Source organism: Pygocentrus nattereri, chromosome 18 (assembly GCF_015220715.1).
Source record: "Pygocentrus nattereri isolate fPygNat1 chromosome 18, fPygNat1.pri, whole genome shotgun sequence".
Lineage (NCBI taxonomy): Eukaryota > Metazoa > Chordata > Actinopteri > Characiformes > Serrasalmidae > Pygocentrus > Pygocentrus nattereri.
The window spans coordinates 29,568,345-29,587,989 of NC_051228.1; the positions used below are offsets into that span (position 1 = coordinate 29,568,345).

The following is a 19,645-nucleotide window of genomic DNA, read 5'->3' on the forward strand; positions in this document are numbered from 1 at the left end:
AACTATTTCACGTCAAACCGCTGAGTGTTTAATGTTAACCTAACTTACATCTCGAGGACTGAATTACTCAGGATGTTTTTAATGATGTTTTAAAATGTTGTTAACTATAGTCAAAGTACTAAATTGTCAAAAGTCATAAGTTTAGATTCATTAAATGACTGAAACCTGAAAATGGATGAGCTCGTGTGAATCTTTGTGATTGGATACTGACTGAGTGAGCGGCCGGAGCAGAGTGGCGCAGCGGAAGCGTGCTGGGCCCATAACCCAGAGGTCGATGGATCGAAACCATCCTCTGCTAGCGGAGTTCATTCCCTTTTGTATGTCTTCATAGTTTAAGTAACGTTGATTTAAATATTAATGGCGAATATCATGTCAAAATATGTATCTAATGAAACTATACGGAATACTATACGGAATAACACAAATACTAACAGCCGTTAAAAAGTATATTAACACATAGTAAAAAAAAACAATAAATACACGATGCCTCAGTCGAGCTGTTAGGATTAATTTAAACTGAATTCGCGTTAGTTTCGACGCGAACTGTCTAGTGTGTATGGTGGTGCTGTTGCGTTAAAGAAGTTAACTAATCTATTCCTGAGAGCCGACGCGCTGATGACGTCGCGCGCGTGTCACTGCGCCAAAGTTCCGAGTGGGAGAAATGGCGGGTGATCGCAACAGAGACACAATGGAGGATCTGGAGGATGGAGAGCTCAGCGGCTCCGATTCAGAGCCCGCAGTGCTGGCATCTTCAGACTGCGGACACCAGGTAAAGCAGGCGAGGCTTTGTGGTCCCCCAGAGCTGAGTTTAGCGCGCTGAATCGGCTAATATCAGCGTCACGTTGCTAGCTTACCTACTACTTTACCTCAGTGACTTAACGCTAATCAACGTCAACATAACGTTAAGTTAGCTGCTCGACTTGTCCATCATGTATATGAACTGAAGTAGCTCGATGTGTGTACGTGTGCTGCGATGAACATTTTCAAAACAGCGTTTTCCTCTGCTTTGTGCTTTATGCAATACTCTAAGCAGCGTGTAAGTCATTTTCCATGTTTCCAAGTTGCTTTGCAAAGGCTGTGTGGCTGAAACTGCAGTCCAGTCCTGTCTTGTCAAAAGCTATAAGCTAACTAGACTAACCTAACTAGAGATGGACGTAAATAAGTCTTGATCTCCTGTCACAGCGTCCTTCTCAAGGAGCGTCACAGGCCTCACAGAGACACAAAGAACTATGATCCCCAATAGGATACCACAGAAGTATTATGTAAGGCAAAATATTATAGAAATATTACATGACATTATAGAAATCTTATGGCTTCTAATAGTATTAATATTGATCTTATTTGGTTTATTAAATTCCCAAATCTCAGTGTGCTGCTATTTTAAGAGCCATACAGCACTACATGCAACAGCCATGACTTTTAGTTTATCTATATATGAAGTTATTACGGTTTTGCTGTATTAATCTTTTTCATCTTTTCCACAGATGCCTGCAGCAGGAGCCTTTTCAAGTCAGTTTCTTCAGAGCCGAGATGTAGCACAGACAGCTCCATCCATTAGCAGCTACCGCAGCTCCATCAGGACTGACTCTAGTGACAGCAACTCTGACTCCGAGGAGGAGGCTGCTCTGTGGAGGCGAAAGCGTCAGAAGTGCTCCAACGTTCCAGCCCCTGTGCCTCCTGCACCATTTGGAGGTCCCAGAGCCTCGTCAGTGCCCATAGGGCGTAAGGTGAACAACATCTGGGGTTCTGTAGTACAGGACCAGAGTCAGGAGGCGGTTGCAACCGAACTCGGCATCTTGGGCATGGAGGGAGGTGTTAGCATGGACAGCCGCCAAAGTGAGACGTACAACTACCTCCTGGCGCGCAAGATGATGGAAAAGGAGAAGCAGGAGCACCAGGAGGGCATGGAGGCCATGTTGGACAACCAGCTAGAGGAATATATGCAACAAGAAGCAGAGGAAGAGAAGAGTGACGGCCATCTTAAGAGGAAGCGGTCTGCCAAGGAAAGGCTGGGCCCTAGAGCTGAGATGGACTTTAAGGGGCGTTACGAGATTACACCGGATGACCCTGAAGACAGAGTGATTGATGAGATAGCACATAGGTGAGAATGGAGACATTCAAAAATTTAAGGGTGTAACGGGCTGCTATGGTCCCACAAACCATATTTCTGCCTGTCGCCAGAGAGTCTGATGCATTTTCTCCCTTAACGTGGCCCACTTTGAGGGAAAAGGATCTTTTGACTCACATGAAAAATGACCAGCACAGATTGTTGTTGTAGTTTGATGCTTTATAGCTGTTAAATATTTCAAAGAAACCCTTAAATAACTTTTAAAGCCGGGCATTGCATGCAACATTTGTTTCCCGTCAGACTGATAAAACTCGCTGCACTGGAGTGCATTCGTCTAGGCGTCTACTCGTCTACTTAGCCAATCAGAATGGAATTGACAAAATCCTGATGGCTGTGTCCACCTTAAAATGCAGTAGATACCAAAGACTTAATTTATGTGTGAGTGGAGAGTCTTAGGCTGCAGCTGACAATTATTTTCATAATTGCTTAACACATTAGTTGATTAATCAAGTAATACTCAATTAAACATCATGCCTTTGCCCTGTTACAGTGCTGCCATCATTTAAGGTTCTGTCTGTGCAACAATCACAAAAGCTTATGCAACCCACACACAGATGCAGTCAGTTTTTTTGGTCCGGTATAGTTTATATACAGCTACCAAATGCTGGATATCAGACTGATGAGAGAAAAGTTGCAAACAGTTGTCAGGTTTAGTTATTATGGTTCTTACCTGGTCCTGAGGACTCAATTACTTTTAAAATTATGATTTGATGAAGTGTTTATATTGTAACACATTAAAAAAAACAAGACAAGTAGTCCCGAGGCGTTACAACCAGAAGTTGGAAACCATAAATATAGAGCATTGAGTACTTTTGTTTGTGAGTAAACAACGCATCGACTTGTGTCTGTAATCTCTGTTGTTTGTCAGTTAATCGTTGGAGCCATATTTTGCATTATTCCTTGTAATATTCTTTGCGACAGTTTGTGACTTGCTAGTAAGTGTTCACTTTGTTCACTTTACCATGCTGCATTCCTTGACTGACGTGTCTTTTTTTTCATTCTGTTTGAAAGGTTAATGGAGCCTAAGAAAGACTTAATAGAGCGTGTCGTGAGGGTGATTGGCTCAAAGAAAGCAATAGAGCTTCTGTCGGAAACTGCAACAATTGAACAAAGTGGAGGCCTTTACACTGTGGTAAGGATTCAAATTTGAATGCTTAAATGAGAGCCACTGCTTTACCCGGTTTACCCGCAAGCATGCTGTGTTAATGCATGATGCCTGATGTCTTTGTAAATATTTTAAGTCGGACTATAAATCAGTTTGGGACCAGATTTAGTGCATCACTTCCTTGTGTTTCTGTTTTGCTCCTCCACTAGTAATTTCACATTAGTTGCCACTGAGGGGCACCAGTGCACATTGTGCAGAGTCTTGGCGTGTCCAGTCCTTATAAGGTGGCTCTGTCATGCAGAAAAAACACTGAAGTTTTCCTCTTGCAGGATGGCAGTAGAAGGCGAACCCCTGGAGGGGTGTATCTGAACCTGCTGAAGAACACTCCCAGTATTTCTCATGACCAGGTCAAGGTATGTTTTCGTTGAACAAACGGTGTTGAGAATGCAGCGTATGAGGATGCTGAAGTACAGTTTCTTCTTGTCCACCATTGCAATAAAAATAGTGAAGGCATTGTCAAAAGTCGACACATTAAGCTTAAATTCACATGTGAAGAAGGGCATAAAAAGTTGAAACGGTAAATGTTTTGTTAAGCCAAGCAAAGTAGGGCTGCTCAATTATGGCATAATTATGATTAATTAACACAAATACATATTGGCTTTGGAAACACCGTGCATTTAACGTCCTTAAAACAAATGGTCTTTTTAATAGAGATGGACCAGTCAGCGTTTTTTTGGATACCGCTCATTGATTGCCTTTTAGTATGATCAGCAAGGATAGTGGAGCAGTTTGGAGATAAAGCCAGAGAGGCCAGGTTGAGATGGTTTGGACATGTGTTGAGGAGGAATAGTGGATATATTGGGCAAAGAATGTTGGAGATGGAGCTGCCGGGTAGAAGGAGAAGAGGTAGACCTCAGAGAAGGTTTATGGATGTAGTGAAGGTGGACATGGAGAAGGTTGGTGTCAAAGTAGAGGAGGCAATGGAATAGGGCAAGATGGAGGCAGATGATCTGCTGTGGCGACCCCTAAAGGGAGCAGCCGAAAGAAGAAGAAGAAGCTGATAGCCAGTACTGATCAAAACAAAAGTGCTGCTTCAGAAGCACTGCCCCCAAATTCATGGAAGCACATTTCTAAAGCAAATGCCACTTTTCTAAAATCTTCATGGTCATAAAACCCTTAGTTACTGTATGGACAAATGCCATGATCTGATGTTCGAGCGGACAACGCAAGTAGTAATGTAACTAACATTAGTTAGCTAGGTTGTGAGCTTGCAAGCTGTGGCTACAGTTGCTACTTTGAAGCTGACCACAAACATTAGCAAACAGGATGGAGCATTGCTGACCTACTGATTCTGTGAAACTGCAAAAATAAGACTGTTACCAGCCTGTCATCCAGAATCAGAGCGACCCACAAAGCTGTAGGTCATAAAGCTAGTGCAGTATAAGCTAAGTTACGGTTAGCATTTGGATGTGAACAGGGAGAATCCTCAGTGCTTTGAGGGAAAACCACATTAATTACAGCTCTGCACATCAACACAGCAATACAGAATATTAATATACTTCAGAAAAAAGGGCTGAAGGTGGCTTCCTGTTCACCAGCTTTTCTCCCACTTAAATTTCCACTCTACCTTGAGTGAAGCAGTTGCATTTTGGCACCACAGGTGAAATGTGGCTCATGTTTTATGTCTCTGGCTTTCAGGAACAGCTAAGTTAGAGAAATACCTGCCGATTGCTTATTTGGGCTGAAAATTAGTTGATAATGATGCATAAATGATAAATTCTACCATCTTTCCTTTTTAACAGTGAATTTCCTCCAAATTTAAATATAGTTTAACTGAAAAAACAAAAAGGTAAATGTAAAATGCTAAATAAATTATGTAATAAATGTGTACATTTAAATAAGTAATATAAAAATGAACTATTCTGATATTCCACAACCTACTGAACACAGTAAGAAACAAGCAATAAACATTACAGTAACAAGAAATAAACTTTGACTTTTTACAGTTCTGCATGTGAGGAGTTAACCCGGTGAGAATCTCCAGCCAACTTTTGACGGCATCAGCTATTCATTACACCAGAATGAGATCTGTTTTATCTAGACTAGGTTATTAATAGTATATTTATTAATTATGTATTGGATATTGCAGAATTGCAGACAACCCTACAGGCTTTGCTATGCTCTCAAAGCAAACCTTTTTTTTTCTAGGAGATCTTTCTTGACGAGAACCAGAAGGAGTATAAAAGCAAAAAAGCAGCCAAAAAGCGGCGAAGGCACATAGTAGCCAAGAAGATGAAGCAAGCTCTCAACACTTTGAATCTGCAGGAGCACGATGATGTCTCTCGGGAAACTTTTGCCAGTGACACCAATGAGGCTCTGGAGTCTCTGGAGGACGTTCCTGAGGACCAGCCAGAGCCTGCACTGGGCACAGAGGACAGTCCAGTAGTTTACAATTCAAATGACTTGGAAGTCTTCTGATGCATGTCCTGATGTGTAAGTGACTGTTGGGGTAAATGAACTTACTGTGTTGTTTGTTTTTGTTTAGTTTTATATTTTGGATTATAAGTCCACAATCCACATGTAAGATGTTCAGTGAACAGCCTTATGCTTTATATCGTTTAATAACATCAATTACAGGGATGCACTTGCTCTGTGATTTCATATGTGTGCTAGCATTAAATGGCTAGTCGCAGATTAAAGGAACATTTCGGCTGAAATTCAAATCTGTACAGTAAATCTGCTTATTTGTGGTGTGTTTTTTTTTTTTTTTTTTTTTTTTTCTTTTCTAAAGCACTGGAGCTACAAAGCTAATGTTGCTGATAAACTTAACAGTTACCTGCATCTTTTTTGTTGTTATACCTAATTCAAGCTCCACTTATATATATATAAAAACATTATATAAACACACTTGAATTTTCTGTACACAATCAAAAGGTCACTGGATTCTGCGGCGGAGCCGGACTTTAGCACAGCAATGGAAAAGATTTGGATATCTGTTGAATCCTTGAGTTTATCAACATTAGCCTCATAGCTCCAGCACTAAACCAAAGAATCAGAATTTGGATACCAGACATGTCTTGGCTCATTGACTACATCTAGGGTGAGTGGAAAATAGTGCAAATTTGATTTTTTGCCAGACGATTCCTTTAAACTGAGGTCATTCCCTGTTGAAAATCATACCGTTTATGCACTGTGCTTCTTGCAAAATACAGTTCATGGTCATACTTTGTTTATGTCTAGAAAATAGCTCCTTTTTTAAGACAACAGAAACCTAAAGAATGCATCCAGGCAGTTTTTAAAAAAATCCACTAAAGCCTGTTTGGCGTGTTATTGTATGATGAGTATGTTCATTCTTAAAGTTGTTCCTAGATTTGATGTACTTTAATACTTACTTTTGTAAGTCTGAGCAAAATATTCTGCTGAATAAGTCACAGTCAGAGAATCTGTCATAATTCTAGTAGTAATGTTGATCCTTAGAGAACATTGCACTTGTTCTGCCTGCCATAGACTATTCCCCAAAGCTAACATATGCGTGTTGATGTACACTAAGCACTCGGCATACTCACTGTTGCTGTTTTGGCAAGGTTGAGGTGTTTACTGAACCTGCCTCATAAGAGTAATAGATTTGCTACTGAATAAAGATCATTTGGATATGAAACTGAAAAATAAAAAAAAAACTGATTCCTAACAGGATTAAAGTCTGTGACGTTTACTGAACTGACCAAACCTCAAAACCACTAATCAGATGAATTTTCACATCATTGCTCTTTTCCTTTGTTCTTGATTTGATGCCTTGCCTTTTGTCACAATTATGTACTGTTATGACATAAAATCTTCATGAGCCGTCTCTTCATACCTTCTACAGCAATTCAGGCAATGATTTCCTGTCTTTTGTGCTAAAATTCTGACTCATCCCCATCTTTTCTCAAACATATTTGTCAAAGGGCTATTTTTAAATCGCATTGTAGACGACTCAGTCTGGTTTAGTGTAGTTTTTTCCCTGACATTTATTCCATTTAGAATGAGCACAAAAGCTTAATTATGTAGTTTTATTTGACCTAACATGCACTTCCAAAATAGATCATCTTTTTTTTGTGCAGGAAAAAAAGAAAACGTGTTTAATTTGAGTGTTATTATGACTGCCTCTTGATGCTCTCAGTCGGCTGGATGAGACTGAACCTCTTCACTGGTGGTTCAGGGACACACCAATGCCAAAGAGCTCTGCAGGCACAACTCTGAAAAGTTGTCATGGAGACATTCTGTGTAACATGTTCAAATTAGGATGCGTTATTGTGGCAGTGGTATAGAACCTCTCACAGTCACAGAATCCATAGGCCATGAGGGCAAAGATAGTCGTGACGTGGCTGATGAACAAAAGGTGTCGCAGAAATAATATCCCATTACCTCCTCAGAATATAGTATGACTCAGTGTCCATTATGTGAACTTGGCTGCTGCATTAAGTAATTTTAGGCTGATTTTAGTATTTGCAATTGTAATGAGTTGAATTGTATGTATATAAACATTTCCTTTTGTTCCAAAGCCAAAGGAAGGCTTGTCAGACTTCACTTAACATTAGCTGTGATTAATATACAGAGCATGACACAATGTTCTTTGTGGGAGTAGTTTTGGAGCAGCATTTACAAGCTAAGTGAGCTTGCCTGTACTTCAGGAAAATACATATGTAGATGTGTCTGAGTCATTTCTCAGAGATGTGAAAAGAGTGATTTGTGTTTGAAAGCACCTGTCCACCCCAGAAGGGGAAAGCTGGTTATATTTCAGTGCTGCAGTGGATTGAGACTGAAAAGATGGGGACTGTTCCTTTAATAACAGTTGTAGACTTGTACAACATCATAATATAATAAGTAGGGGGGCTCTTCTGACCTGCCTTAAAAAAAGGCCTAATGCTTTCTCTGGGAAACTGTGCCTGTAATTTGTAGTTTGTTTTTTATTTAATTGTCATGCTTGTTTAAGTAGCAAATATTTTGTTAAAAAAGAAAATCTAAGGTGAATCTCAAATGGCTGTGTGTTTATGAAATAGCGACTTCTACACCCAAATTGTTCAGTATATGTTGAATAAAACGCCCTTTATTTTCATCCATAAGCTGTGTGACCCCCTATCTAACATTCAGTGCACTGTTTGGATGCAGAAGCCATAGTTCCATTGTAGAAGTCCTAGATATGTCACTGACTATTTGCAAGTAAGCATGGCAGCCGTAGCAATGCAATTCAGTCAGTTGTTAGAAAGGAAAATTATGGGAGCAGCTCTATGTTAGGGCAATTACCGAGGGAGTAACTGTAAAAGTGCTTCAAAATAAAAATTATGTTGACATGTTTATTATAAGCTTCAAATAAAACGATCTTTTACAAGCTGCAAATGTATAATAATCTAGAACGACCAAGAAATGTTCATGTGAAATGGTGTTAGCTTCGTATCTCATACTACTAGAATCCCATAGAGGTGCTAGAGGAATGTAGGATTATCACAGAGGTATGGTTTTGACATTATGTCCCAAACTGAAGGCCTACCTCTAAAGTCACGGTTCACTAATGAAAATAATGTAGAGCACATGAATAGTTCACCCCTATTACGTAGTAGTAATAAGTCAAGGCAACTTATTCAAGACAAAGTCCAGTTATCCAGTGACCTGAATGACTGTAGGTCTTCACCCACAGCTAGCTTCTGTAACTAATGATATTTATATTTTGATAGAATGCTGAAGTCGTCTTCTAGCGATAATGGCATGAAAGCCTTTGCTCCCATCTGGACCGTAAGGCAGGCGAAGGATCCCAGGTGGCACCGTGTCTCCATTTAGCAACCTTTTTCCATTCATCTGGCTGTGCTTGGAGGTCCCCTCCAAAGGTTGGCTTTGGATGGCTGCAACCTTGCGCTTCTGAACCCAGGGGCTTCTGGATGGGGAGCCACAGTCTGGTGAACAGTCTCGGAAGTTGTGACGTCCCAGTTCAGGACTTGTGTCTGGACTGCCCCAGACCTCAGAGGCCAAGAGAGGTGACACCCGTGGGGCTGGCGGGGGCACATGGGCAGATCTGGGACTGGACCGTGGGCTGCTCCAGGGGCTGTTGCACACCTGGCCAGAGGCAAAGCGAGGGATGTGCAGCGGTGAGGAGGAGGCAAATTCAGATTCAGAGGAGCTGCAGGCTGAGGAGTCTTCTCCACGGGACTGCAGCTGCTCCATGCGCCGGTTCAGGACAGAGATACTCTTACCATTCCTTTTGTCTGTCTCCATAACTTTCTTCTTGGACGCTCTCCCCACTAGGAGCACTCTCAAGCTGTCTTCAGACTGAGACAGCTGGTGGTAAGCGCAGCCAGCACCTTCTAAATCCTCAAACTCCACTAGTACGCTCTCCTCTGTGAGGAGCTCTGGGTACCTGTCTCCATACTTCTGAATTTCCGGTGGAAGCTCCCTGCCTGGTCGGTTGACCCGCACTGTGGTGATGCTGCCAAACGGTTCCAGAATCATGATGGCCACCTCTATTGTACTCTTGTGAGGTGTCTTCATGTCTTCAGACTGGGCAGGATTTGAGATGTTCCATACCAGCAGCAGCTTGCTTGGCACCTGAGCAAGGACAGATTCGGGCACAGGCTCCTTTCTACGCACCTTATTTCCCTCCTTGTTTACCTCTAGTTTTGAAGAATGGTGTAGGGCGTAGGCTGTGACCCGCCAGTCTTTTGTCAAATGCTTCATCTGGAAACAGACAGAAACAAATCATTAGGCCTAGAATGAATCATGAACTTATCCTAGCCCCTATGCCTTTTCATATAGAGCAACCTCACATACATATAAGTACAATGCATTTGCCATCTTCTTTTCTACTCAATTTTTATTTCTAACTACTTAGGAGTAAGAATTCTTAGTTCTTATTCTTAATTACCATTTGTGTATTCATTACAAAGTTTGAAAGCCTTTAAATATATATATATATAAAACAAAGTTTAACAAAGATCAACTGAATGTGAACAATATCAACACTCTGGTATAGAATTGTGGACTTTGGTCCGAAGGAGGCATCATCTCACCTTTTTAAAAGATGTCAGCAGCTTGATATTGACGTAGCCCATCTTATTTCTTCTTACATGCTTTAAAAGGAAAGCATCCTTAGCCAAATTCTCATCAGAGAGGTAATGTTCAATCTGTGAGACCATTTTTCGGATAAGAGCTGCATTCGGAGGTACCCAGTCATCAGCATCTATATCTTCATCATTCTCATGGAGAAATGAAAAAAATCTGAGGACAGCAAAAAAAAACAAAAAACCATAAGATATAATGCCTAATTTCACAGGCATTAACAAAGTATTTCACAAATATTAAAACAAAGCACAAAACAATGTAGCTTACTTGTTGTTGTTAATGCTGTCCATTCTGTCTTCTGATTCAGATGAGCCTTTGTTATCTGGCTTATCAAAGCAGCTGTGATTGTCTCTCTTCAGTGACTGTCAGTTTGAAATGCTTAATGATTATCCTGAAGGTTTTGAGTAGCGTTTACTCTGCCCGGCTGTGCTCTGCTTCAGTGTTCTAAATCCAGTGGTTACGCCCACACCACTGAAACTGTCATGCAGCCTCCAACCAATCGATAGCGGTTATGAGAACAATGCTGTAGCATGGCATTTCCATTTGAGGATATTTCTACTCACTGACATCACAAGAGGCCCAAAAGTTGCTCATCCTTCTCATGATAAAAATAGATTTTGCTCAACATGTAGATGTTTAGTACGTTTTATTAAACGCACCATTCAGAAAAAAAGAGGATTGTCCAGATATATTTTAGTCCCCATGATACAAACAATGTAAATGTACCTTCAAAAGTACAGCATGGTCCTCAAGGTCCTCCAGGGAATATGGGTACATTACATTCACTTGCCCAGAGGAAAAAGGTATATATTACCTTTTCATAAATTAATTTTTTAAGTTAAAAAAAAAGTCGGGACCAGGTGTGTTAAGTCAGTGCAACTTAAATTAACGTAACTGCAATAGAATATGGTACAATTGTATTCCCTAACCAAAGTTACTGAAGATGTGGGTACAGCCACAGTTTAAATTCTGCTTTCATAACAGGGCCACACGATTTTATAGATGTTCTAATGGCATACAATGTCACCCAGGAGCAAAATTTGTTATTCTGGGGCTCTGGGCAAAAGATAGGAAAGCACCTTTTTATATAAGTTGACTGGCGACCTGTCCAGGGTGTATCCTGCCTTTCGCCCGAAGACTGCTGGGATAGGCTCCAGCACCCCAACCCCCCCACCCCCTGCGACCCTGACGGAGAAGCGGTTTAAATATTGGATGGATGGATGGATAATTGAGGATCTGAACTTCTAAGTGGCACCACCCCTGCAAAAAAGTAATACATGGACAGGTGTAATCATCTTAAATCTAAACTTTTAAAAAGGGTGGTTCAGAGATAATGGTTCTATTTATAAGCTATTGAAGAAAGATCATATTTGTGCCCCGATTGAAATGATCTCACTATTTTAAACACTTTTTAATAAAAGAGTTTTACATAGTTTGTAAACATTATGAATTTCAAAACATACCATTCACTCCACAGTCCATTGAGTCCATATTCAGCCTATAGCAGTTAGCTTCGCCCTTTCACACTTAAGTTATAAGGAATGTTTCAGCTCAAACAGCTTTTTGAATGTTGCACAAGCTAATTTACATATATCAGTCTTACAGCCACAGTAAATAGGACAGCCTGTTTAACTGTAAAAGATAAAAGAGATTACAGAAAGTCATGTATAAATGAATTATGATTCTTCTTGTTACATAAAACAATACTAATGTAATATGTGAATCCGAGGGAGAAATGATAAACTACAAGAACAATGCAGGCCCTTGAAGAAATATGCTTCAAACAAGTAAAATTATCTATGCACTACATTGTGAGATACAGTACTGGGTAACAAAGCATTGAGTAGTGAGATTACTTTTCCAGAAAACAATAAGTAATAAAACATATGGTATATCTAATTATCTGTATTTTCATGGGGCCCTTGGCTCCAAGGGCACTTGTCAGCTGGTTATCTTTGCCTAGTGTGAAGATCCCTCCTGATGTCACTATAAGTCTAGTGCAACGTTACACACAAATGCACTAAAGTCAACTCTCGATTTGCACAGGAATGCATTTTGAGCAACACTGCACATGCATAAGGTGACAGGTTAAATATGAATCTAATTTCAGCAATTTTCCCCTTACACCCTGCTTGAAAGATCAACATAGACCAGTATGCCAGCTCACCAGCAAAACCAGAATCAGAACAAAACCATTTATCTCCATTTTTGTCATTTTTCAGTTTTTGCCATAATCTGTAAATGCCTGTTGCCCTTCAATTTGTGTGTAAATTTCACAATGAGTAGACAAAAAGAAATGGCCCAAAACGACTTGGACAAAATTCTGGTTCCACTGACTTAATTAAAATTAAAGAAGGTTTTTTCGCTTCTCCTGTAAAGGTACTTTTTTGGAGATAGAATGCTTTGTTCTGACAGCAGCGATATGTTATGTTTTAAATGCTGGTATGCGGGTCAGCAACAATAGAGGTTGTTAGGCTGATCATCGGCAAAAGTAGCATATGTTGTGCTTTGGATGCTGGTGTGCTAAACCAGCACCAGACCAGTACTAGACCAGCATAAACCAATGTAGAACAGCTTGGAAATGAAATTCATGCTGGTTTGTGCTGGGTTTTCTTTCAGCAGTGCCAGTCAAGCCTTGTTTGGTGTATGAAGTTTGCATCTTTAGCTTTGCACTGGACCAAATGTAGCTAACAATTAATGGAAACTAATACCCAGGAGTTAGCATTGTGCGGTTATCTAAATTATCACACAATTGCCTCAAACTATGTTGTTAAGAAATATTAACTAGACCTGTGTAGTTTCTGATGGTTCTGAACAGCTCCCTGTACGAGCCAATCAAGTTCTTCCACAACAATCTCACCAGGTTATGCCTTTATGGTCCTTGCTTTGTGCAGTGGGGCAGAGTCATGCTGGATCAGAAGAGAGCCTTCTTCAAACTGTTCCCACAAAGTTGGAAGAATAGAAATGTCAAAAAAAAAAAGTCTCACTATGCTTAAGCATTAACATTTCCATTCACTCTAACTAAGGGGTCTAGGCCAAGCCCTGAAAATCAATCCCATAGAATTATTCATCCTCCACCAAACTTTACAGCTGGCACAGTGCACCCTGGCAGGTAATGTTCTCCTGACATTCGCCAAACTCAGACTCGTTCATCAGAGTTCCAGATAGAGAAGTGTGATTAGTCATTCCACAGAATATGTTTTCACTGTTTCAGAGTCCAGTGGCGGTGCTCTACACCACTCCATCCGACGCTTGCCATTGTGGTTGGTGATGTAATGCTTGCATGCAGCTACTCAACCATGGAAACCCATGCCATGAAGCTCCTGGCGCACAGATTTTGTGCTGATGTTGATTCAGAGGTGGTTTGGAACTCTGCAGTTATTGAGTCAGCAGAACGTTCGCAACGTTTATGAACTATGCGCCTCAGCACTTGGTGACACTGTGCTGTAACTTTACGTGGTCTGACACTTCATGGCTGAGTTGCTGTGGTTCACAAAAGCTTCCACTTTTCAGTAATACCACATACAGTTGATCATGGAATATCTAGGAGGGAAAATTAAGATAACATCCGATTAAGTACCCTGCTCTAATTCAATGAGCTCTTTAGAATGACACGTTCTTTCACAAATGTTTGTAAAGGCAGACTGCATGACTAGGTGCTTGATTTTAGACACCTGTGGCAACAGGATTGATTGAAACATTCAATTCAAACATATTTAAGAATCTGATTAAGATGTGTGTCTTAATACTTTTGTCCATACTGTGTATATTGTACTTTGGTTGCTGGACTGCTGGTCAGCAGCAGTCGGAGTTAATATGCTGATCACCACAAAAACCTAAAACAAAAACTTGTATCTCCAAAGTGGTGACTTTAAAGGAGAAGAAAAAAAAACTTACTTTACTTTCAATTCATTTGATCTATTCATCATGAATGTAAAGGGCAACAGTTTTTTTTTTTTTACATATAACACAGTATGTCAAATGCCCATCACAGCAACTTACAGCAGAAGATATCGTAGTCAGACTAACTCAGAACTGAGATCCTCTGATGCTTCTTCAAAGCTATAATCTGCAGGGACCTCAATTCTAACCTCAACTCCATTGCAAAAAAAGCCATCTGACCATCTCTTATTTCAACTCCTCACCTCAGGCACTTCAGTCAAAAAAGTTAAACAACCAAATACTGGAAAAGTTTCTTTGCTAATAATATGCTTTACTCATGAACAAATCGTGCACAAAGCTGTCTCCATTTAGTGTTTTAATTCTATTTAACCTATTATCTGGCTGCTGAATACTGCACTTTATACCGAATACTTTGCATTTTTGTGTGATGCAGAGTATATGTGAAAAATGCAGGACCGAATGTCTATGTAATTGCACAAACTGAGTTAAGATAAGATAATCCTTTATTAGTCCCACAGCGGGGAAATTCACAACTTACTTGTTGGAAGCTACTGTGTAACTGAAGATAAATGCCTCGTGTGTGCAAGTATATTTGGACAGTAACTTGATCACTACATCAGAGTAGTAAGTAAGTGGCATGTTTGATGCAGCAAGTATGGAAATCCAAGGCCTTCCTTTAGTTCACAGCCCTCTGTAAGACTGCATGTTTCAGCACCATGTAACATTCCACATATGCTGCTTATTCCACATATGCTGCTTACTAGACATTTAAGGTCTACTTGAGTATTTTTAAAACAAAAAATAAGACAATTTCAGACTTTGTCCCCTTCGGATGTGGATATTTTAGATTGAGAAACTAAAGCACAGGTGAAAAAATGGGAAAAGTGGCTTAGTGGGTTAGGGTTCCACATAAGAAACTGGAAGCTGAAATGTTAGAATGACTTAAAGCAGTCGTTCAGCCACACACGATCTTCTGCTTACCCCAAATGTGGTTGATCAGCCAACATGTCTGATGTGCAAAGTTTACTTTTTTTAAAAATGCTGTTCTAAAACTCCAAGGCTAACATAGCTACAAAATAATACAAGCTCATATCCCACCAGCTAGCGTTAAGACGATTGCATGGCTAAATCTTTATACACTAGACTTCCAAGCTTTCATTACTTGTGCCAGTGCAGACTGTAGAAGTATGCTGCATATTTACTTTATTACACAATTCCAATATAAACAATAAAAATATATATTTTTTGAGAATTTAAAGCACACACACACACACACACACACACACACACACACACACACACACACACACAGATACATGTTTTCTAAGCCACTTATCTTTCTGGATCACGGGGGGTGCTGGAGCCTATCCCAGACAGGAAACACCCTGGACAGGATGCCAGCCCAACGCAGGGCAGACAAACAGACATATACATTTACCGGCCACTTTATTAGGTACCTTTTCAATTGCTTGTTAACACAAATAGCTAATCAGCCAACCAATGGCCACAACTCAATGCATTTAGGCATGTAGAGGTGGTCAAGACAACTTGCTGAAGTGCAGACCGAGCATCAGAATGGGGAAGAAAGGGGATTTAAGTGACTTTGAACGTGGCATGGTTGTTGGTGCCAGACGGGCTGGTCTGAGTATTTCAAAAACTGCTGATCTACTGGGATTTTCACGCACAACCATCTGTAGGGTTTACAGAGAATGGTCCGAAAAAGAGAAACTATCCAGTGAGCGGCAGTTGTGTGGACGAAAATGCCTTGTTGATGTGAGAGGTCAGAGGAGAATGGGCAGACTGGTTAGAGATGATAGAAAGGCAACAGGAACTCAAATATCCAACCAAAATCTCTGAGGAATGTTTCCAACACCTTGTTGAAAGTCTGCCACGAAGAATTAAGGCAGTTCTGAGGGCAAAAGGGGGTCCAACCTTTTACTAGTAAGGTGTACCTAATAAAGTGGCCTATGAGTGTACATTCACACACACACACATTCAGACCTAGGGCCAACTTAGCTTGTCCAATTGGCCAGACAGCATGTCTCTGATCTGTGGGACAAAACCGGAGTACCTGCAGGAAACCCACGCAAACACAGGGGAAACATGCAAACTCCACACTAAAAGGACGCCGATCGCCCAGCCAGTGAATCAAACCCAGGCCCTTCTTGCTGAGAGGTGACAGCGCTGAATTTAAAACAGTATTCAAATATTATTAAATCTGAAGTCTGTGTGTCCTTGTTTCTCAGAGGTGTTTCGTATCCAATGTTTTTATCAGGAGCTAACTAGGCTACATTCAAAACGTCAGGCCACAGTCATCACAAATTTCTACAGTTTTATTGCAGCCCCCCAGAAAAGCAGGCAGTGTAAATATTGCTGCAAGTGTTGAGAAAAGCTTCAAAATCAAGCATTTTAGCCTGCGACAATTACAGAAAGGCTATGAGATCCTGGTGGGAAAAAATGGTGCAAATTTCCTTTTGGCTAAAAAACTGATTTAGTACTGCACCAATGCCATAGTGACCCTGAGTATTGCCCCTCAACACTAGTGGTCCAAGGATAATGTCTACACCTCCCTACTTTCAATAGTAGGCCTGACCTTTACTTCCACTATTCCTTTAAAGCAGGCATGTCAAACTATGGATCTTCTGGGCCAAAGTGCTGCAGAAATTAGCAGTTACCCTCATCTAGCACTCTGAATTCGGTTCAAGAAGGCCTTTCCATTTAAGCGATGAGCTGAATCAGGTGTTTTTAATGAGGCAGTTCAATGAAGTCTGCAGTGTTTTGTTCCATGAGGACTGGAGCCTGAATCATCTGCTTTAAAAGCATAACTGACTCTCGCAAATCACGGGTTACATCATAAACACACCCACAAATGTGGTGACTCTTTTTTGCAAGAGAGAATATTTTGCTCCAGGCAAGAAGAAGGAATAGAATTTCTTTGGTTTCAGTGGCGGTTCTCAGGTTTACACTGCCATAGGTTCTTGTATGATCTTTCTGCAATGCAAACATGTCTTTTCATTCCATATGGACCGCTCCTTTCTTCTGTGCTGTTTGTTTGTTGTAATACTAATTGACTTTGACTTATTTGGCCATGTAGACTATTGGCTTATTTGACTCCAGAGAAACAACAGATACTAGTAACTCACTAAAACCAAATGTAAACACAGAGTGCCGTAGTACGTAGTAATTACTCAGGACTGACTGGAATGCTGGCTTGGGGAGGAGAGCAGGTGAAGGGTTGGAAACATAGAGGCGCCAAAGGATGTACTAAAAATGCTCAACTTAGGCAGAGAAAAACCAAATGCCATCACACTCCTTTACTGCATCAGGGGCTAGCAGTTTCACTCCTGACTCACCAAATACATCTAATACAGCATATCAGTTAAATACCAGTGCTATTTCGTATTTAACTGATATGCTGGACTCCAGTCCTTCAGGACTGTAAATCATGGCCCCTGCACTATAATAACAGCATTTATGTTTGCATTATTAAGCATTATGAATATGGTCATGTACACTGATCATGCATTTGTGGTAAAGTTTTATGTACCTAGTCAAAATGCATGACAAACACTACTAACAAATGCTAGTATTGCTCATTGTGTCTTTTCATTAAAAGTACGAAACAAGTGCGTTTGCAAATAGAAGTAGCATGTTCTATTCTCTGCGATGGACTGGCGACCTGTCCAGGGTGTATCCTGCCTTCCGCCCGAAGACTGCTGGAATAGGCTCCAGCTTCCCCCCGCGACCCTGACGGAGAAGCGGCTTAGAAAATGGATGGATGGATGGATGTTCTATTCTAAAAACAGAAGGCTATACAGTAAGATATCAAACGTCTGAGCTTGAGATTTGTACATCCTTAAAGGAGAAGTCTAAATACTAACCTATTAGATAAGCCAGCACAGACCAGCAAAACCAGCATATTTTGTGCATATTGTGTTTTGGATGCTGGTATGTTGGTCAGCAGCAAGAAAGGCTACTATGCTGGTAACCAGCAAAACCAGCATATTCTGTGTTTTGGAGGCTGGTATGCTGGTCAACCAGCATGACCATGCTGGGAGACCAGCTAAACCAGAACAGGACCAGCACTACACCAGTACATACCAGCATAAACCATGCATATTAGTCTGGATTTTTGAACAGCATCAGAATCAATCAGAATCAGAATCCTTTATTGATCCCAGAGGGAAATTGCAGTTGTTACAGTTGCAACCATCTATTTAAAAGAATAACACTTCAATAATTTAAGACAAATGGATGTTATGGTAAAAATGTGCTATAGATTATTATGTTAATGTTTCCAATTTGGGCAGCATGGTGGCACAGTGGGTAGCCTCACAGCAAGGAGGACATGTGTTTGATACCCCAGCTGGGTGTCCCTTGTGTGTGGAGCTTGTGTGATCTCCCTGTGTCTGTGTGGGTTTCCTCCCACCGTGCAAAGACATGTAATCAGGCTGATTGGACATGTTAAATGGCTCCTAGGTGTGAGTGAATGGACTGGTGACCTGTCCAGGTTGTAACTTGCCTTCCACCCAATGTCTACTGGGATAGGCTCCAGCTCCCCCTATGACCCAGAAGGAGAAGTGGCTTAGAAGGAGCGTGTGTTTCCAAGTTCAGGTTATTAGAATGTCATAAAATATCAATATTTGAAACAAAAGCTGTGCTCTAGTGTCCTACAAGCTAAAATGCAAGTCACAATACAATAATACAGTAATATATGTTACATTATTGCTTCATCTCTGCTAAATACCATATCTGATTGTTAAATACTGCCTGCAAACATCTGACATTACAATGCTTAACATGCTAATCCCATTTTTACAACAGGGAGGGTGACCATCTGGCATTTTACGGAGCACGATGTTACGGTCATTAATTTGTCCTAAACCCAAAGGGCTTTTCAGTGAAGAAGCACCATGACAATTTAGTCTGAAGGCTTCATCTGGTGGTGGAAAAGCAGTCCTGTCGGTTTGGTGGTTTGGTTTTGATGTTGCAAGGCACGAGAGTCCTTTTAAAAAACATTTTAGGATTGTCAAAGCTTCATTTCACTGTAAGCTGTGTGTTTATTATATTGCACTGCATGGTGTTTTGTTGCACTGCGCTTGTGGAATAGTAGAAATATATGGAACAAACAGAGGGTGACCTCCACTTTGGAATGGTAACGGGCCAGTGGAGTGAAAAAAGTACTGCTCAGTCGATTGTAACACGCACAAAAAGTTACGATCACTAGTATGTGAATGGAAAATGGAGGCATGTGTATAAAGCCGTGCTTTGTCAGGCCCAGTCAGGCCCCGCGCCGCGACCGGGCAGTTCTGTCTGCATTCCGCTTGTTTTGAATTTTGTATCTGTCGTTTCGGTTGGAAACGTCTCGTTTCGTCGCTGCTGGCTATTGGTCAGTCGGAGTCACGTGACGTTCGCGACGT

At 40.8% G+C, this 19,645-nt stretch overlaps 2 protein-coding genes and 1 non-coding gene across 4 annotated transcripts; 2 read left to right on the forward strand and 1 right to left on the reverse strand.

Annotated features, from left to right (window-relative positions):
- Positions 1-226: 226 nt before the first annotated feature.
- trnam-cau lies at positions 227-298 on the forward strand. The gene has a single exon. It is a non-coding gene; the product is annotated as a tRNA-Met (tRNA).
- Positions 299-637: 339 nt separating this feature from the next.
- On the forward strand, positions 638-6,923 carry phax (phosphorylated adaptor for RNA export). The gene is made up of 5 exons (XM_017692690.2): positions 638-769; positions 1,485-2,101; positions 3,140-3,260; positions 3,563-3,646; positions 5,442-6,923. The coding sequence occupies exons 1-5, from the start codon at positions 662-664 to the stop codon at positions 5,709-5,711; spliced, it is 1,200 nt and encodes a 399-aa protein (XP_017548179.1). The 5' UTR covers positions 638-661; the 3' UTR covers positions 5,712-6,923.
- A 1,206-nt stretch (positions 6,924-8,129) lies between these two features.
- On the reverse strand, positions 8,130-10,731 carry LOC108424422 (la-related protein 6-like). 2 transcript variants are annotated; one of them, XM_017692462.2, is made up of 3 exons: positions 10,590-10,731; positions 10,271-10,478; positions 8,130-9,938 (listed from the first exon to the last, which is right to left on the reverse strand). In XM_017692462.2, the coding sequence occupies exons 1-3, from the start codon at positions 10,610-10,612 to the stop codon at positions 8,931-8,933; spliced, it is 1,239 nt and encodes a 412-aa protein (XP_017547951.2). In that variant the 5' UTR covers positions 10,613-10,731; the 3' UTR covers positions 8,130-8,930. The 2 variants fall into 2 exon arrangements, with proteins under 2 accessions (XP_017547951.2, XP_037402830.1); XM_037546933.1 differs by having other exon boundaries at positions 10,271-10,456; positions 10,590-10,680.
- Positions 10,732-19,645: the final 8,914 nt, after the last annotated feature.